General features: G+C 44.1%; 1 protein-coding gene across 2 annotated transcripts in view; it reads left to right on the top strand.

Annotated features, from left to right (window-relative positions):
* nup54 (nucleoporin 54) overlaps positions 1-18,539 on the top strand; it is a 108,290-nt gene that overhangs the window by 61,972 nt on the left and 27,779 nt on the right. Inside the window, exon 4 of one of the 2 annotated variants that reach the window (XM_070871042.1) lies at positions 16,072-16,152. The exons of the other annotated variant lie outside the window; for it this stretch is intronic. Coding sequence (XP_070727143.1) covers positions 16,072-16,152 — 81 coding nt within the window. The remainder of the gene's footprint in view (positions 1-16,071; positions 16,153-18,539) is intronic. 2 annotated transcript variants of the gene reach the window in all.

The following is an 18,539-nucleotide window of genomic DNA, read 5'->3' on the forward strand; positions in this document are numbered from 1 at the left end:
GTAAAACTGGAAAAGTATTTTGAGGAGAAACGCATTACCAAATATAAATGATGAGGCAGTAGGAAGGAGGACTGTTTGAAATTATGGTCTCCTCCAGCCTTGAGATTTCAATGTTTTCTCAACATCTATGCAGGAGATGCTTGAGGAAGCCCATGTTTAGTCCCATTCATCTTCAATGTTGGAATACTTTAATTTAATGTGGTTCTCGGGAGAAAACAACTCAATTATTACCTATCTGATTGTAGCCAGAGCATCTCCAATGTTGGTTTACCTTCCTTCTCCAGCACTATTGTCCCCCACAGATCCGTTCTTGGTCCCCTTCTCTTCATCATAAGAACATAAGAATTAGGAATAGGAGTAGGCCATCTAGCCCCTCGAGCCTGCTCCGCCATTCAACAAGATCATGGCTGATCTGACCGTGGACTCAGCTCCACTTACCCGCCCGCTCCCCATAACCCTTAATTCCCTTATTAGTTAAAAATCTATCGATCTGTGACTTGAATACATTCAATGAGCTAGCCTCAACTGCTTCCTTGGGCAGAGAATTCCACAGATTCACAACCCTCTGGGAGAAGAAATTCCTTCTCGACTCGCTTTTAAATTGGCTCCCCCGTATTTTGAGGCTGTGCCCCCTAGTTCTGGTCTCCCCGACCAGTGGAAACAACCTCTCTGCCTCTATCTTGTCTATCCCTTTCATTATTTTAAATGTTTCTATAAGATCATCCCTCATCCTTCTGAACTCCAATGAGTAAAGACCCAGTCTACTCAATCAATCATCATAAGGTAACCCCCTCATCTCCGACATCAGCCTAGTGAATCGTCTCTCTACCCCCTCCAAAGCCAGTATATCCTTCCTTAAGTAAGGCGACCAAAACTGCACGCAGTACTCCAGGTGTGGCCTCACCAATACCCTATACAGTTGCAGAAGGACCTCCCTGCTTTTGTACTCCATCCCTCTCGCAATGAAGGCCAACATTCCATTCGCCTTCCTGATTACCTGCTGCACCTGCAAACTAACTTTTGGGATTCATGCACAAGGACCCCCAGGTCCCTCTGCACAACAGCATGTTGTAATTTCTCCCCATTCAAATAGTATTCCCTTTTTTTTTTCCCCAAGGTGGATGACCTCACACTTTCCGACATTGTATTCCATCTGCCAAACCTTAGCCCATTCGCTTAACCTATCTAAATCTCTTTGCTGCCTCTCTGTGTCCTCTACACAACCCGCTTTCCCACTAATCTTTGTGTCATCTGCAAATTTTGTTACACTACACTCTGTCCCCTCTTCCAGGTCATCTATGTATATTGTAAACAGTTGTGGTCCCAGCACTGATCCCTGTGGCACACCATTAACCACCGATTTCCAACCCGAAAAGGACCCATTTATCGCGACTCTCTGCTTTCTGTTAGCCAGCCAATTCTCTATCCATGCTAATACATTTCCACTGACCCCGCGTACCTTTATCTTCTGCAGTAACCTTTTGTGTGGCACCTTATCGAATGCCTTTTTAAAATCTAAATACATCACATCCATCGGTACACCTCTATCCTCCATGCTCGTTATATCCTCAAAGAATTCCAGTAAATTAGTTGAACATGATTTCCCCTTCATGAATCCACGCTGCGTCTGCTTGATTGCACTATTCCTATCTAGATGTCCCGCTATTTCTTCCTTAATGATAGTTTCAAGCATTTTCCCCACTACATATGTTAAACTAACCGGCCTATAGTTACCTGCCTTTTGTCTGCCCCCTTTTTTAAACAGAGGCGTTACATTAGCTGCTTTCCAATCTGCTGGTACCTCCCCAGAGTCCAGAGAATTTTGGTAGATTATAACGAATGCATCTGGTATAACTTCCGCCATCTCTTTTAATACCCTGGGATGCATTTCATCAGGACCAGGGGACTTGTCTACCTTGAGTCCCATTAGCCTGTCCAGCACTACCCCCATAGTGATAGTGATTGTCTCCAGGTCCTCCCTTCCCACATTCCTGTGACCAGCAATTTTTGGCATGGTTTTTGTGTCTTCCACTGCGAAGCAAAATAATTGTTTAAGGTCTCAGCCATTTCCACATTTCCCATTATTAAATCCCCCTTCTCATCTTCTAAGGGACCAACATTTACTTTAGTCACTCTTTTCCGTTTTATATATCTGTAAAAGCTTTTACTATCCGTTTTTATGTTTTGCGCAAGTTTATCTTCGCAATCTATCTTTCCTTTCTTTATTGCTTTCTTAGTCATTCTTTGCTGTCGTTTTAAAATTTTCCCAATCTTCTATTTTCCCACTAACCTTGGCCACCTTATACGCATTGGTTTTTAATTTGATACTCTCCTTAATTTCCCTGGTTATCCACGGCTGGTTATCCCTTCTCTTACCGCCTTTCTTTTTCATTGGAATATATTTTTGTTGAGCACTATGAAAGAGCTCCTTAAAAGTCCTCCACTGTTTCTCAATTGTGCCACCGTTTAGTCTGTGTTTCCAGTCTACTTTAGCTAACTCTGCCCTCATCCCACTGTAGTCCCCTTTGTTTAAGCATAGTACGCTCGTTTGAGACACTACTTCCTCACCCTCAATCTGTATTACAATTCAACCATACTGTGATCACTCATTCCGAGAGGATCTTTTACGAGGAGATCATTTATTATTCCTGTCTCATTACACAGGACCAGATCTAAGATAGCTTGCTCCCTTGTAGGTTCTGTAACATACTGTTCTAAGAAACAATCCCGTATGCATTCTATGAATTCCTCCTCCAGGCTACCCCGTGCGATTTGATTTGACCAATCGATATGTAGGTTAAAATCCCCCATGATTACTGCCGTTTCTTTTTCACATGCCTCCATTATTTCCTTGATTATTGCCCGCCCCATCTTGAAGTTATTATTTGGGGGCCTATAAACTACGCCCACCAATGACTTTTTCCCCTTACTATCTCTAATCTCCACCCACAATGATTCAACATTTTGTTCATTAGAGCCAATATCGTCTCTCACAACTGCCCTGATATCATCCTTTATTAACTGAGCTACCCCACCTCCTTTCCCTTCTTGTCTATCTTTCCGAATCGTCAGATACCCCTGTCTGTTTAATTCCCAGTCTTGGCCACCCTGCAACCACGTTTCAGTAATGGCCACCAAATCATACCCATTTGTAATAATTTGTGCCGTCAACTCATTTACTTTATTTCGAATGCTGCGTGCGTTTAGGTAGAGTGTTTTAATACTAGTTTTTAATCCATGATTTTTAGTTTTGACCCCTCCTGCAGTCCCTTTACATTCAGTGGCCCTTTTTGTTTTTTGCCTTGGGTTTCTCTGCCCTCCACTTTTACTCATCTCCTTTCTGTCTTTTGCTTTTGTCTCCTTTTTGTTTCCCTCTGTCTCCCTGCCTCCCTGCATTGGTTCCCATCCCCCTGCCACATTAGTTTAACTCCTCCCCAACAGCACTTGCAAACACTCCCCCATCATCTACATGCTGGCTGTTGGTGACATCATCCACAGAGATAGTCAGTTTCCTGGAAGTGTGTGCTGAAGATACCCAGCTCTACTTTTCCACCACCTGTGCCAGTCCCTCCATTTCCTCTCTCTTGTCAGATTGCTTGGCAGATACCAGTCTTGGATGAGCCACAATTTCCTCCAGCTAAACACTGGGAAGACTGAAGCCGCAATCTCCAGCCCCTCCCACAAACTTCATACTCTTGCCACTAATTCCATCCCCACACTCTGACCATCGTCTCTGGCTGAACCAGGGTGCTCACAATCACTGCATCCCATTCAATCCTGGATGAGCCTCTGACTCCATAAACTCTCCATGACAAAAACCACCTTCGTAACATTGCCTGCCTCTGGCATGCTTCAGTCCATTTTCTGCTAAAACCTTCCATGGCTTTGTTACCTCCAGACCTAACTACTCCAATGCTCTCCTTGCTGGCCTCTCATCTTTCACCCTCCATAAACTTGAGCTCGTACAAAACTCTGCTGCTCAATATCTTATCCCGTACCAAGTCTCAGTCACTGTGCTTGCTGGCCTACATTGGCTTCCGGTCTCCCAACACCTTCAATTTAAAACTCCCCTCCATATCTCTATAAACTCATACAGCCTTACAAACACCGCCCCCCCCGCCCCAAACTTTTCGTTCCCTTGACTTTGACCTTTAGTGCATACCCCTCCCCTCCCCTCCTTCACCTCACCATTCGTAGCCCTGCCTTCAGCCATCTAGGAGCTATGTCCTGAATTGCCTCCCTAAATCCCTCTGTTCCTCTACCTCCCTTTCCTCTTTACAGATCCTCCTTAAAATCCACTCCTTCCTAATATTTCTTTCTTTGTCTCAGCATCCATTTTTATTTGATGAGCCTCTGTGAAGCACCTTGTGATGTTTATGTTTAAGGTACCATATAAATACAAGTTGCATGTGACATCAAACCAGTCCTGGTGTTTCCTGGTTGAGTGACCGAGCGTCTCCTTGCAGACACTGGTTATGGAGGTCTGGAGGGCAGACCAAGCTCTGTGGACATTCTGCATCTCCAGGTCATCAAAGCACGCCAGGTTAGCTGTGAGGCGCTGACTGTAAAGAGCTCTCTTAGCTGGGTCCTTAAGTGCTCCGACATTGACTTTTTTGCGACACTGCTTCTGCTGCCCCCTTCGCTTTGGGGCTATGTTGATGTCAATGATGGATCGGATTAGGCGGTGGTCCGTCCAGCAGTCGTCAACTCCTGTCATGGCACAGGTGATGCGCACATTCTTGCGATCCCTGGCTCAGACGATGACATAGTCGAGCAGGTGTCACTGTTTGGACCAAGAATCAGGAGATTCAAGAACTAATAGATTGCAAGCGCAGGGCATTTCTGAGCCTTAAATAGCAACCCAACTCGGGAGCAGCAAAGCAGCATTACAGACAGCTAAAGGCTAAGGTCCAACAAAAAAACCCGGGACCTAAAGAACAAGTGGTGGATGGAGAAAGCACAGGATATACAGCAGCTGGCCGACAGCCATGATGTGCGAAGATTCTTCACCGCAGTCAAGGCCTCATACGGACCAAACTCCCAAGGCCCCACCCCACTCCTGGCCAAGAATGGGGAAACACTCATTAAGGACACCGAGGCAGTCAGAGCCTGCTGGAAGGAACACTTCGAAGATCTCCTCAATCGAGACTCTGCCTTTGACTCGAATGTTCTCGACTCCATTCTGCAGCATGCTACCTGCCACCACTTCAGTGAGACCCCAACAATGCACGAGGTAGAAAAGGCCATAAGACAGCTAAAAAAAACAACAAGGCTACGGGAGTGGATGGAATCACTGCTGAAGCACTGAAGTATGGCGGAGAGGCACTACTGGCGGGAATTACACAACCTCATCTCTCTCATCTGGAGGGAGGAGAGCATGCCAAGAGATCTTAGAGATGCAGTGATCGTGACCATCTTTAAAAAAGGGGACAAGTCTGACTGCGGCAACTACAGAGGAATCTCCCTGCTATCAACCACTGGGAAAGTCGTCACTGGAGTCCTCCTCAACCGTCTTCTCCCCGTGGCTGAGGAGCTCCTCCCGGAATCTCAGTGCGGATTTCGTCCCCTCCGGGGCACAACGGACATGATTTTTGCAGCGCGACAGCTGCTGGAAAAATGCAAGGAACAGCGCCGGCCCTTATACATGGCCTTCTTTGACCGTACAAAAGCCTTTGACACCGTCAACCGCAAGGGGTCTATGGGGTGTCCTCCTTCGTTTCGGATGCCCCCAAAAGTACGTCACCACTCTCCGCCTGCTCCACGACAACATGCAGGCCGTGATCCTTATCAACGGATCCATCACAGACCCAATTCACGTCCGGACCAAGGTTAAGCAGGACTGCGTCATCGCCCCAACCCTCTTCTCAATCTTCCTCGCTGCCATGCTCCACCTCACAGTTGATAAGCTCCCCGCTGGAGTGGAACTAAACAACAGAGCCAGTCTCCAGGCTAGGTCCAAGACCACTCCAACCTCTGTCGTCGAGCTACAGTACGCGGATGACGCCTCTGTGCACACAGAGGCTGAACTCCAGGACATAGTCGACGTATTTACCGAGGCGTATGAATTAATTGGGGCTTCGCTAAACATTAGTAAGACAAAGGTCCTCCACCATCCTGTCCTCGCCGCACAGCACTGCCCCCCCCAGACGTCAAGATCTACGGCGTGGCCCTGGACAACGTGGACCTATCTCGGGAGCCTCCCATCAACAAGAGCAGGCATTGACGACGAGATCCAACACCACCTCCAGTGCGTCAGTGCAGCCTTTCGGCTGCCTGAGGAAAAGAGTGTTTGAAGACCAGTCCCTCAAAACTGTCACCAAGCTCATGGTCTACAGGGCTGTGGTAATACCCGCCCTCCTGTATGGCTCAGAGATGTGGACCATGTACAGTAGACACCTCAAGTTGCTGGAGAAATACCACCAGCGATGTCTCCGCAAGATCCTGCAAATCCCCTGGGAGGACAGAAGCACAAACATTAGCGTCCTCATCCAGGCCAACATCCCCAGCATTGAAGCACTGACCACACTTGATCAACTCCGCTGGGCATGCCACATTGTCCACATGCCAGACACGAGACTCCCAAAGCAAGCGCTCTACTCGGAACACCTTCATGGCAAATGAGCCAAAGGTGGGCAGAGGAAATGTTACAAGGACACCCTCAAAGCCTCCCTGATAAAGTGCGACATCCCCACTGACACCTGGGAATCACTGGCCATAGACCGCCCTAAGTGGAGGAAGTGCATTCGGGAGGGCACTGCGCTCCTCGAGTATCGTCGCCGAGAGCATGCAGAAATCAAGTGCAAGCAGCGGAAGGAGCGTGCGGCAAACCAGGCTCCCTGCCCACCCTTTCCCTCAACGACTATCTGTCCCACCTGTGACAGAGACTGTCGTTCTCGTATTGGACTGTACGACCACCTAAGAACTCATGCTAAGAGTTGAAGCAAGTCTTCCTCGATTCCAAGGGACTGCCTATGATGATTATGATGATGATGATGATGATGCATGTGACATTATATCTTGGATATATGTGGTCATTGTGTGGAACTGTGCCTTTTATATAAAGAAATTTAAACACAATTTAACCACTCACTAAACCAGTGTTGGACCATATATCAGCCAGTGGGGAAAACTCTGAACTTGCCACTCAGCACAACTGCTCTACCCCTTTGGCATCTGGTAACTACCAGGTTCAATTTAACTGAACGTCATTATTGCTAATATACAAAAAGTTCAGTAGTGATCTTCTTAATGTCATTCGCACAGATTATAAATACAATACACAGTATTTACTAATTGTGGTACCAATGTGTAGTAGCAGAACGGCAATACTACAAAAAACCTTTCGATGGCTTGGCTCTCTAGTGTTTTAATTGACCAAATCTAACACTAGAATATTTTGGGTCTATAATGTTATATAACACGAATGATTTATAATCCTAGATTTATTACTGTGTATAAACTACAGATATGTGAGTCACTTGTATTTATTCTAATATAAATTCCACGTGTATTTTCCATTGTAATACAACCTAATACCATTTCTATTTGCTCTAGGAAAATCCAAAATGAAAGGTCTCCACGCTTGTTTCAAGACCGTATAAAATTCTGTTCTTTCAATTAACAATTTCTTGCCTCGGTTTTACAGTGCTTCCTTTTCTGCAGGTTTTGGTGGGCTTGGAGCTGCAAACACTACAGCCAGTGGCTTTAATTTTGGGGGTTTCGGACTAAACGCTAACACTGCAATTGGCTTAAATATCGGAAGTTTTGGTGCTGCTACAACCACAGCTTTTGGTTTTGGTAGTGGTGGCTTGGCTGCAACAGGTAGTTTTCTGCTACTGCAAGCAAAGTGGCAGGTTATTTTTACTACATTCATTTGTTTCAGTAACTCATTTCACCCGAGTTTCCAAACCGTTGATAACTAAATTGTTACTTATGAGCGAACAGATCCACAGCTGAGTAGCTCAGTGTTAATGTGATGTATTGTACATATAGTTGGGAACCCTACACTGTAGTAATAAACATTCTGCAATTCAGTTTTGATGCAACAAGTATTTGTGTTGATTATAGATTGTATTCACCTTCTGTATTGCAGCAGTTCATCACAACAGCTCACGTAGTAAACAGTCTGTACTAGGTCCTGTATAGTTAGCATATAACCTGAAATAATGGAAACTGGTTATAACCATTTGTTAACCATAGAATCATACAGCACAGAAGGAGGCCATTTGGCCCATTGTGTCTGTGCCAGCTCTTTGAAAGTGCTATCCAATTAATCCCACTCCCCTACTCTTTCCTCATAGCCCTGCAAATTTCTCCTTTTCAATTATGCATCAAATTCCCTTTTGATAGTTACTGTTAAATCTGCTTCCTCCACCTTTTCAAGCAGTGTATTCCAGCTCATAACAACCAGAACTCAGGAAAAATATTTTTTTCATTTCCCCCCTGCTTTGTGTTGGATGCAATCTTCGCTCCAAAAATTGTTGCCATATCTGTCAGAGTCTAAATCTAAAAGTATTTTCTTCTAGGCAACCCTGTGAATTAAAAATGGTACTATCCTACTTGCAGCCAGCTTCATATCTTCCTTGCTGGGTCTAAATTTTTAAAATCAGCAACTTGATTGCAATTAGTTCCATATTCCTATTTTAGTCTTTGCTATTGTTTTGGAGGTGGCAATCACTTGTAAATTCAGTAATTGGCTCGCTCTAAATCTTCAGGTCAAATTTTCACTGATCCAACAGATGTTTCATTATGCCTAAAACAAAAGTTGAAAGTACTAAATGTTATATCCAGATTTGCATGGGAAGCCTCTTTCCCACCTGCAGCCAACCAGATTGAGAGGCTGGCTGGCTGCGGGTGCTAGGCCTGTGGCACTAGGCCACAGAGAGGAGGGGGGGGAGGGATTGTGTGTGTGTGTGGGGGGGGGGGGGGTGCTGAAGAGAATGTGGGGGGGGGGCTGAAGAGGATGGGGGAAGTAGGGGGGGCTGAAGAGGAGTTGTGGGGGGCGGGGGTCTGAAGAGAATGAGGGAGGTGGGGGGGTTGTCTGAAGAGATGGGGAGGGGGAGTCTGAAGAGGATGGGGGAGGGGGGTGGAAGACTCCAAAGATGATCCGGGCCGGGACTAGCTTGAGGGGGGTTGGGTGAGTTTGAGTCGGAAAGGATCAGGGGCCCCGAGGAAGGGGATCTGAAGACGATTGGGAGCCGGAGGAACATCGTGCGGGGGGGGGTATCCAAAGAGGATCCTGGGGTGTCTAGAGGAGCACGGGGGTGGGGTGTACCTGAAGGGATCGTGGGCTGTGGAGCACGGGATGGGATGGGGGTCGGGTGAGGATTAATGGCCAGGAGCAGCATGGGTAGTGCCAAGGAGCTGGGTGGAGTGGGCATTAGGTAGGGACCCTGGATCCAGGAGGTAATTGTAAGGGTATTTACTTCCTGGATTTAGCAGTCCTCACCTTGCATTAGCTGGAGTGTTTCATGAGGCGTGCAAAACCCGATCAGCTATGGTTAAATTCAAAATGGGGGTTGAGACAGAGGAGTAATGAATTGTAAAACTGTCTGAAACACCTCCAATAATTAATGTACAGATTTTTCATATCTTTGTTTAGGCTCTGTTGTATTTATATTTGTATCACCTGTCCATGTTATTTTACGCAGTAACTATTTGTACTAAGTCACCCTTCTGCACATGCTTCTTTGACTCCGCCCCCCCCCCCCCCCCCCAAATCCCCTTTTCTGCACATGCGTCCAACACCACTTTGCCTCCACTGAGCAGCCAAACGCATCCGCCGAGCCCCGAGCGGGCCCCGAACCTCCCACAGCGCGGGGAGAGTGAGAAGCGGGGAAAGAGAGCTTGTGGGGGGGGGGGGGGGGCGCAGAGAGAGAGAGAGAGAGAGAGAGAGAGAGAGAGCTTCAGGGGAGTGGGGGGTGGGGCGGCAGAGAGAGTGAGTTTGTGGTGGGGAGCAGAGAGAGAGAAAGCTTGGGGGGTGGGGGGAAGAGAGAGAGCTTTGGGGGGGGGGACGAAGAGAGAGACACCGGTGGGGGGGGGGGGGGATTGGAGAGGAGAGAGGGAACTCAGAGAAGACGGATCACGTTCTTCCTATCCCTTGGTGCGTGCAAGTTCGGTGCATGTGTTAGCTAGAAACATAGAAAATAGGTGCAGGAGTAGGCCATTCGGCCCTTCGAGCCTGCACCACCATTCAGTAAGATCATGGCTGATCATTCACCTCAGTACCCCTTTCCTGCTTTCTCTCCATACCCCTTGATCCCTTTAGCTGTAAGGGCCATACCTAACTCCCTCTTGAATATATCCAATGAACTGGCATCTACAACACTCTGCGGTAGAGAATTCCACAGGTTAACAACTCTCTGAGTGAAGAAGTTTCTCCTCATCTCGGTCCTAAATGGCTTATCCCTTATCCTTAGACTGTGTCCCCTGGTTCTGGACTTCCCCAACATCGGGAACATTCTTCCTGCATCTAACCTGTCCAGTCCCGTCAAAATTTTATATGTTTCTATGATTCCCTCTCATTCTTCTAAACTCTAGTGAATACAGGCCCAGTCGATCCAGTCTCTCCTCATATGTCAGTCCTGCCATCCCGGGAATTAGTCTGGTGAACCTTCGCTGCACTCCCTCAATAGCAAGGACATCCTTCCTCAGATTAGGAGACCAAAACTGTACATAATATTCCAGGTGAGGCCTCACCAAGGCCCTGTGCAACTGCAGTAAGACCTCCCTGCTCCTATACTCAAATCCCCTAGCTATGAAGGCCAACATGCCATTTGCCGCCTTCACTGCCTGCTGTACCTGCATGCCAACTTTCAATGACTGATGGACCATGACACCCAGATCTCGTTGCACCTCCCCTTTTTCTAATCTGTCGCCATTCAGATAATATTCTGCCTTCATGTTTTTTCCCCCAAAGTGGATAACCTCACATTTATCTACATTATACTGCATCTGCCATGCATTTGCCCACTCACTGAACCTGTCCAAGTCACCCTGCAGCCTCTGAGCATCCTCCTCACAGCTCACACCGCCACCCAGCTTAGTGTCATCTGCAAACTTGGAGATATTACACTCAATTCCTTCATCTAAATCATTGATGTATATTGTAAATAGCTGGGGTCCCAGCACTGAGCCCTGCGGCACCCCACTAGTCACTGCCTGCCATTCTGAAAAGGACCCGTTTATCCCGACTTTCTGCCTCCTATCTGCCAACCAGTTCTCTATCCACGTCAATACATTACCCCCAGTAGTATGTGCTTTAATTTTGCACACCAATCTCTTGTGTGGGACCTTGCCAAAAGCCTTTTGAAAGTCCATTTACACCACATCCACTGGTTTTCCCTTATCCACTGTTACAAGGGATATCGTTGGGGTGGATGAAATCCAGAAGTCACAACACTATCACCATTCACTTCATACCCAATAAACATGTTAACAACCCGCACACAATGCTCCATCTATGGGGTGGGGGGGGTGGGGGGTGGGGGGTGGCGGCGGGTTGGTACATTCTTGTGCTTGGGTAAGGGTCCTCAGCTGGTGGAGGGATTGCTGGGATAAGGGTCTTCAGCTGGCGGAGGGAGGCACTTATGCTGGGTCAAGGGACTTCGGTGGCTTTTGGGGAGATCTATCCTCTGAGGCTTCTAAAGTCAAAATGGATCGAATTACAAATTGGAAATTCACTCAGAATTTGGGCTGGGCAGTTCCAATTACACATTCCAGAGGAACTTCAGGGTGTGACTTATCCTCCAAGGGGACCAATCATCAATAGGTCTGGAGAGCCAATCAGAGAAACTGCTGCATTTCAGTTAGTACAAATAGACGCATCCATTATTTTGTATGAAATTTCATAGCTTCAATGATTTATCAGAACTCTAATTCCTAAATTAGATTTAAGAATAAATTCCCAAATAATTTTTTTAGGTGGGTCTGTATGTGAGAGAGAGCGGGTCATTTTGGAACTATTTATTCTCCTAGTCCTTATAATTCTGCTGAAAATACATTGGGTGAAATGCAATAGGAAAAAAGTTACCAGTATTGAAGGTAGACACTTTCCCTTCGGTGTACTGATTGGAGCACCAGGCCCACATGATCCCAGGTACGCATCTGCACACCCTCCACCCCTGGGATCCGTGGGCCATTACGCTACCCTCGAGTATGCAGCACCAGAGAGCAGGTTCACAAAGGAGGGCCCACATCAGGTAGGTTTGTATTCTTTTCGCAAGTCGGCGGCATACTCCATAGTTACTGCAATTTCTGGGCCATTAGCAATGAAAGAAAAAGTATAAATCTGAAATAAATCAGAAAATGCTAGCAATACACAGCAGGTCAATCAGTGTTTCTAAGGAGTGAGATAGGTTAAAATATTGGGTGTAGATCCTTTATTGGAATGAGGGTCTATGCTGTAAGCATTGAACTGCCTTTTCTCTTTACAGATGCTCATAGACCTGCTTTATTTCTAGCAGTTTTTATTTTACAATAGGTTAAATTGGGTTAACAGATGTAGTGTACTAATTACTGTTGCAAGAACCATACAGATCACAGGTTCACTGTTGCAGTTCTGATGTACAAACTGGTGTGGTTTTGATAGTTTGTGTTTGGTAACTGGATTATATTTGGGGTTTTGACAAAATGTTTCTCTTACTGTGTATGTGAGTTCCTACGATCTTTTATATAAAAAACTTGGTACCCTCTTATTAAATTTATCTTTAGAAGTATTAAATTGACGAAGTGTGTGCTTCAGTAGGGGAAGGAATGTTTATTGCTTAGTTTAAGGGGGAATATCGTGCATTTAAAAATATGATGCTCCCTAGCTGGATCTGATTCGGTTCATTTACGTTTGTGATAAATTGTCAAAAATGTTTTATTTTAAAAAAAATCATTGTGCCTCTTTATAGCATGAGTCACTTTCATCAAGAGGTTATTCACTGTTACTTATAGTTTAAATTTATCTTGAATCCCAATCATACATGTAAAATTCTGGTTGGCATTCCCTTTTAACTGTTTTTGGGCATAAAAAAAGAACTGAGACTTTTTATTAGGGTAAATAAGCAAAATGTAATACTTGAGCTTCAGAGGGCTTGCTGATCAGGATTATGCATGGAAAAATAACGAGGAAATGTTGTTACTGAGGCTAGACAAATACACTTGCTCCTATACCTGTATGAGTTAAAGCTTTAAATGCTGTGAAAAGAACTATTTTTGGGGCATTAAATCAAAATAGTTGGCCAGTAATATTTGGAATAGATGAACCTGTAGTGCTTGGGTCCTTGTGACAAAATGTTGCAAATTCAATGTTGAACTCAAAGGCCTTGAAATTATCCTGTGGGATACTAGGGATGAATGTTGAATGTGTTCAATTGAAATTTGTTCCTCTGCTGTTTTACTGGAAATGTTAAACCATTTATTTTAAATATGTTAATACCGCAGAGAGGAGAGGAAGGAATATAATTTACAAGTTTCACAAATCATCATTTCAAGACCAGAGTTCTTCTTGCTGTTCCCTTTTTCAGTTCCTTTTTATTGGCCAGTTATTGTTCTAGTTTTTGTTGGCACTATTCAAAACTCAATAAATTTGGAAAACAATCAAGGCGTGTGTATTTTCATGCAAGTCTGACAAAGTTACATATAATCAACTCCAAATTTCCAATCTTAAATCTTGCATATTTGTTTTGTTCTTTGATGTGTTTTATGAACTTTATGAAAGTTAAAGCCACGATTTGTGTTAATTTTGTACTTTTTGTATTGTGACATGCATGGACTTTCCGTCTCATATGTACCATGTTTACACTGCACTTTGGATGATTCCCAGTGCAGAGATTTTTGTGAATGCCATTCACTCTTCTAGTTACTTTTTTTGCCCAACTGCTACTTATTTACGTGGTATAATTTCTGTTGATATTGGGTGAAAATTGTGTGATCAGATGGGGCCATAAATGTCACATTTATCCCACCTTACACTATTATAACTCGTACAGTTAAGGAGCTTCACTGTGTAGATTTATCTAGCCGCATTAATGTATTTTTGCGTACCTTTGGTAGCTGTTTGTGACCCATCATTTCAAAGTGGCATTAACGTAAATGTAGCAAGTTATTTTTAAAATATTAATGTTGCCTTTACCATCATGGCAAGAGTGATAGAAACTGTGATTCCTCTATTGGCCAGATTTACTAAAAATTAATTTATATAATTTTACCCAATATGCATTAGCGTGACCGAAATTCTTACTACTCAACAACTTAGTCATTGTTTTATGGTTAGCTGTTGTTACACCACTTGCATCCGAGCCAAACGTGGACAATATTTTTATTGTATTGTCCTGATGGTTAATCATACTATCAAGTGTCTGTTTGGAAAAACTTGAAATGCACATGAATAATTATTTTATTGCAGACCCTTGCTTTCTTAATTTCCTAATGTAGATATTGAATCTAGATTTTTTTTTTTAAATACAGGGTGAACCTCTCTCATCCGGGACTCCCTTATCCGGCACCACCCTTCGTCTGGAACCATTCCCGGGTGGCGCATGCACAGAACGCGGCCGGTCAAAATCCTACTCACCAATATAAACAACCTCCTCGTTGCCCTGCTGGAACTCCTGCAGCCACAGTCCTCAGGCCGGCCACTCCTCCCCACAGCGCTCCCTCCGGGGAGTCGGGCTGACTCTTCTCGTCCCGCCATCTCTTCTGCGCCCGCTGACTCTTCGGGGCCCGCCAACTCTTCTCAGCCCCTTGCACACTGACTGGCTGGCTGACTGACTGACAGTCGTTCCAGCCAATCGGCACACGCACGCACTGACTGCAGCAGCACCCTAGCCCAACAACAGCGCTTAAAGGCACAGTCCACCCAAACATATGACCTCCCCTTATCCGGCAAAATCCCTCATTCGGAACAAGCCAGGTCCCGAGGGTACCGGATAAGGGAGGTTCAACAAAAGCAAAATACTGCGGATTCTGGAAATGGAAATCTGAAATAAAAACAAAATGGTGGAAACGCTTAGCAGGTCAGGCGGCATCTGTGGAGAGAGAAACAGAGTTAACATTTCAGGTCGATGACTTTTCTTCAGAACTGCCATTTTTATAGATCGTGTTTAATGCAGTCTTTTGATGGCCTGTTTGATGCCTTATGTTTGGTCATAAAATCAGTTGTATATTTGTTAACCCAGCATAAGTGGCTCAAAAGAGGACATCTAATCAGAAAGTAAGGTTCAGACAGGTGTTGAAGGCCATTTTCCAAGTTAATTGGTTTAAACTTAACATCCAACTCAACAGTTTTGAAATTAGTTGGACTGAAAACTCCATACTTAGAAATCTTCTTTGGTTCATCATATTATGTATGAACATCCTCGAGCTAAAAGACCTGAAGAGGATCTTGATGGCACGTTGCGTGTCTTCTGGACATTTTTCATGTTATCTCTTCTGTCTTACTTAAGAGAGCTTTCAAATGAACCTAGACTTTGGTCTAATTTTAAGAAAATAAGTTTATTTTAGATGAATGTATCAGTAATATCCAAAGATATGAACCATAATTACAAGGAAAGGGGAGTGATTTAGTGAAGATGTCTTGTTTTTAAAAGTGGTGGTTAATAAAGGCAAGTTAAATTCATTGCTCCAAGAAGATTGAAAATCTGAGAATGCTGCATCACCGAGGGTGCACACTTTCTAGTCAATTTGATTTTGGAATGTTGCTTCCAACTTGGCCATCTCACTTCGATGGAACAGTGAAACATCCAACAGCCTGCAGAAGACAACCACTAAAGGGATTCCCAGCCTTGGATCACTGTGCTGCAAAGTGATTATGAAATTATTATCAAAGAACTATTAATTTTAATTTACTAATCATTGTTGTCCAATCCCCCTTCGCCCCCACACACACCGAGATTGTGATTATGCACTTATGGGTTGGAAAGTATTAGCATTTTATTATGTTATATGGTCAAAAATTGGATTCACTAAATCTGTAAATATTCTTACTATAATGTTTTGAAATAATGGTGGGTCACAAATATATAGGTATAAAGTTAATTAGTTTACTTTTTGTTGAACTCTGATTTTTCTTAAATGTCCACATAGGTGGTTTTGGAGGGTTTGGCACAACTACGACAGCTGCTCCTGCATTCAATTTCTCAACACCTGCCAATACAGGGGTAACAGGTAAAAAAACCAAAATGGTAATCGCTTGCCAGAGAGAGAAAATTACAGATTTTATAAATATATATATATATTTTTTATATATATACATACACACACAAGTTTTTGTTCTTTTATGCTTTTTGAAGAGGGTGGTGTGGTGATGGCCCAAAGGGACAGGGAACGGTAGTCTGCAGCAAAGAACGTGGTTATGGTGTAAGCAGACAGCTAATTTCCATAGAAGTAACGGGCTTATAGATGGACCATCGCAGCAGCATAAGGGACTAACTGACTTTGGGAACAGCAGCAATCCCATGGCAGATGATCCCACAGCTTATTTTACAGTGTAGGAACTGAAAAAGAACTCTCAATAAAGGTGCAGTGAAATAGTAAAAGAACTGGACTGAACTCTCAAGATGTTTGAAAATCTAAATTGTGTTGAGCATTATCACGTTGGATTTATACCGAGATGCTGCTGAATGGGTAGCCTCTGCATAAATCCTAGTTATACCATTGGTTCTTGGTATAATTTAGATTTTTCTGATCCCTCCAGAATCTACTGCTGTTCATAGTTTGAATTTGTGTTTTGCTTAGCTCCTGTTCCCACTTAGTACTACATTTTATACTTTGCAGTAATCAATCTGTAAATTCTCAATCACGTTAGTACGTGAGAAATTTATCTTCGTTAAGTTAATTTGGTAGGTGTAGAGATGAGACAGGCTTTAGTGTATCGTGAAGTTGGTAGCCGACTATAGAGAGAATGGGGATGATTAAAATTTCCATATACGTTTTTATGAGAATAAAATGCTGATATCACTTAGGCAATAATTTTTCTCACATGCAAGGGCTCTTCAGCCAATTAACCCTTGCCGAAAGGTATAGTAAGCTTTACGGGTAAGTGCTTCAGTTTACACATACCTTTAGCTGAGCTGACACTACCTACTGATGGTATGAATCTGTTATAAGAAGTTCTAAAATCTATTATACATTGTGCCACTATTGTTCTCTACCCTGAAGGCTCTGATTTTCCGATGGGATTTGGCTCCATGGGTACGGCCCACCCTGTGATAGGTTGCCAGACTTGTCATTGTTCATGCGTGAGCCTTGACTATGAGGGTCAGTGGACTGTTTGACCGGGTGTAGAGGGTAGGGAGTTGCTGATTTTGCAATCATCCAAGTATTTGGGCTGATGTTTGCCTCCGACATTGAGCTGGAAGCAGCTTACAGCAGCTTTCAACCCCATCCTGACTGTGATCAAATAACTTTGTCTGGATTTGTAGATTTCTGATGAAATTGCAACTTTAAAATATAGGAGGGACTTGCACCCCGGATATTCATGTATTTTAAAGAGAGAGTCAAGCTGTCTGAATTTATTTTTTAAATCTTTAAAAGAATTATGATTAAACTACCTTTTCTTCGATCAGAGTGCTCCCAGGTGACTTCTGTGCTAAACACACTACTTGGTGTGGCATTGGGTCATGTCCCAGGTCCAGCCCATAGACTGTGTGCGTTTGTTGATTTCAATCAGGGTGGCGGTGGGGAGTGCTACAGTTAACCTTGGTATCCTTAGCTACACTGGCCAGTTTGCCACTGGTTGTCTTCCACTTCCTCCTTCTAGAAATGCATGAGGACAGGATTGTAACCACTCCTGTAGTCAAAGAGCCTGTCAGCATTCCTTGTCCAGCCCAATACCTGGAGAAGAATTGGGTGAGGTACCAGATGGCACATGTTTCCTATATAACTTTCAACACAACATAATTCATCACCTCCAAGAGAGAATGGGTGAGCGCGGAATTGATAGGAAGGGGAACAGTCAGTCAGAAATCACTGGGGAATAGGCTGCATGATAAACTAATCCTAACTAAGTTGAATTAATCCATATAGTAAAAATGACCTTGGTTTTAGTGGCTGTATCTCAATATTATTAATTGAGTTCTTAAATTGTTTGAGCTCAGTATTTCCTCCAAGTCCGTTCTTCCTCCCCCCATGATGCAATCAGAAGCTGTAGTTTAAACAAGAAAGTTAAAATCAATAAAGACGGGTGTGGTGAAGAGATGTCAATCATTATAGCAATTTGATATTAAAATAGGTCCTGATGACCAAACTCCCCCCATTAAATGCAAGTCTTATACGCCAATGTCAGTTTGGCTCAGTTGATGGCATTCTTGCCTTTGAGTCAGAAGGTCATGGGTTCAACTCCCACCTCAGACGTGAGCACTTAATCTTGTGAGAGATGTAGACTTTTAGGAGATGTTAAATCAAGGCCATCTGGGACCTTGCTGTGCGTAGTTTTGGCTACCATGTTTGTCTGGCGTAACAACAGGGACTGCACTTCAAAAGTATCCAATTGGTTGGAATGTGCTTTTGGGCATCCTGTGGATATGACTAGGTGCTTTATAAGTTTTTTTTAT

The sequence above is a fragment of the Pristiophorus japonicus genome, chromosome 2, assembly GCF_044704955.1.
Source record: "Pristiophorus japonicus isolate sPriJap1 chromosome 2, sPriJap1.hap1, whole genome shotgun sequence".
Taxonomy (NCBI): domain Eukaryota; kingdom Metazoa; phylum Chordata; class Chondrichthyes; family Pristiophoridae; genus Pristiophorus; species Pristiophorus japonicus.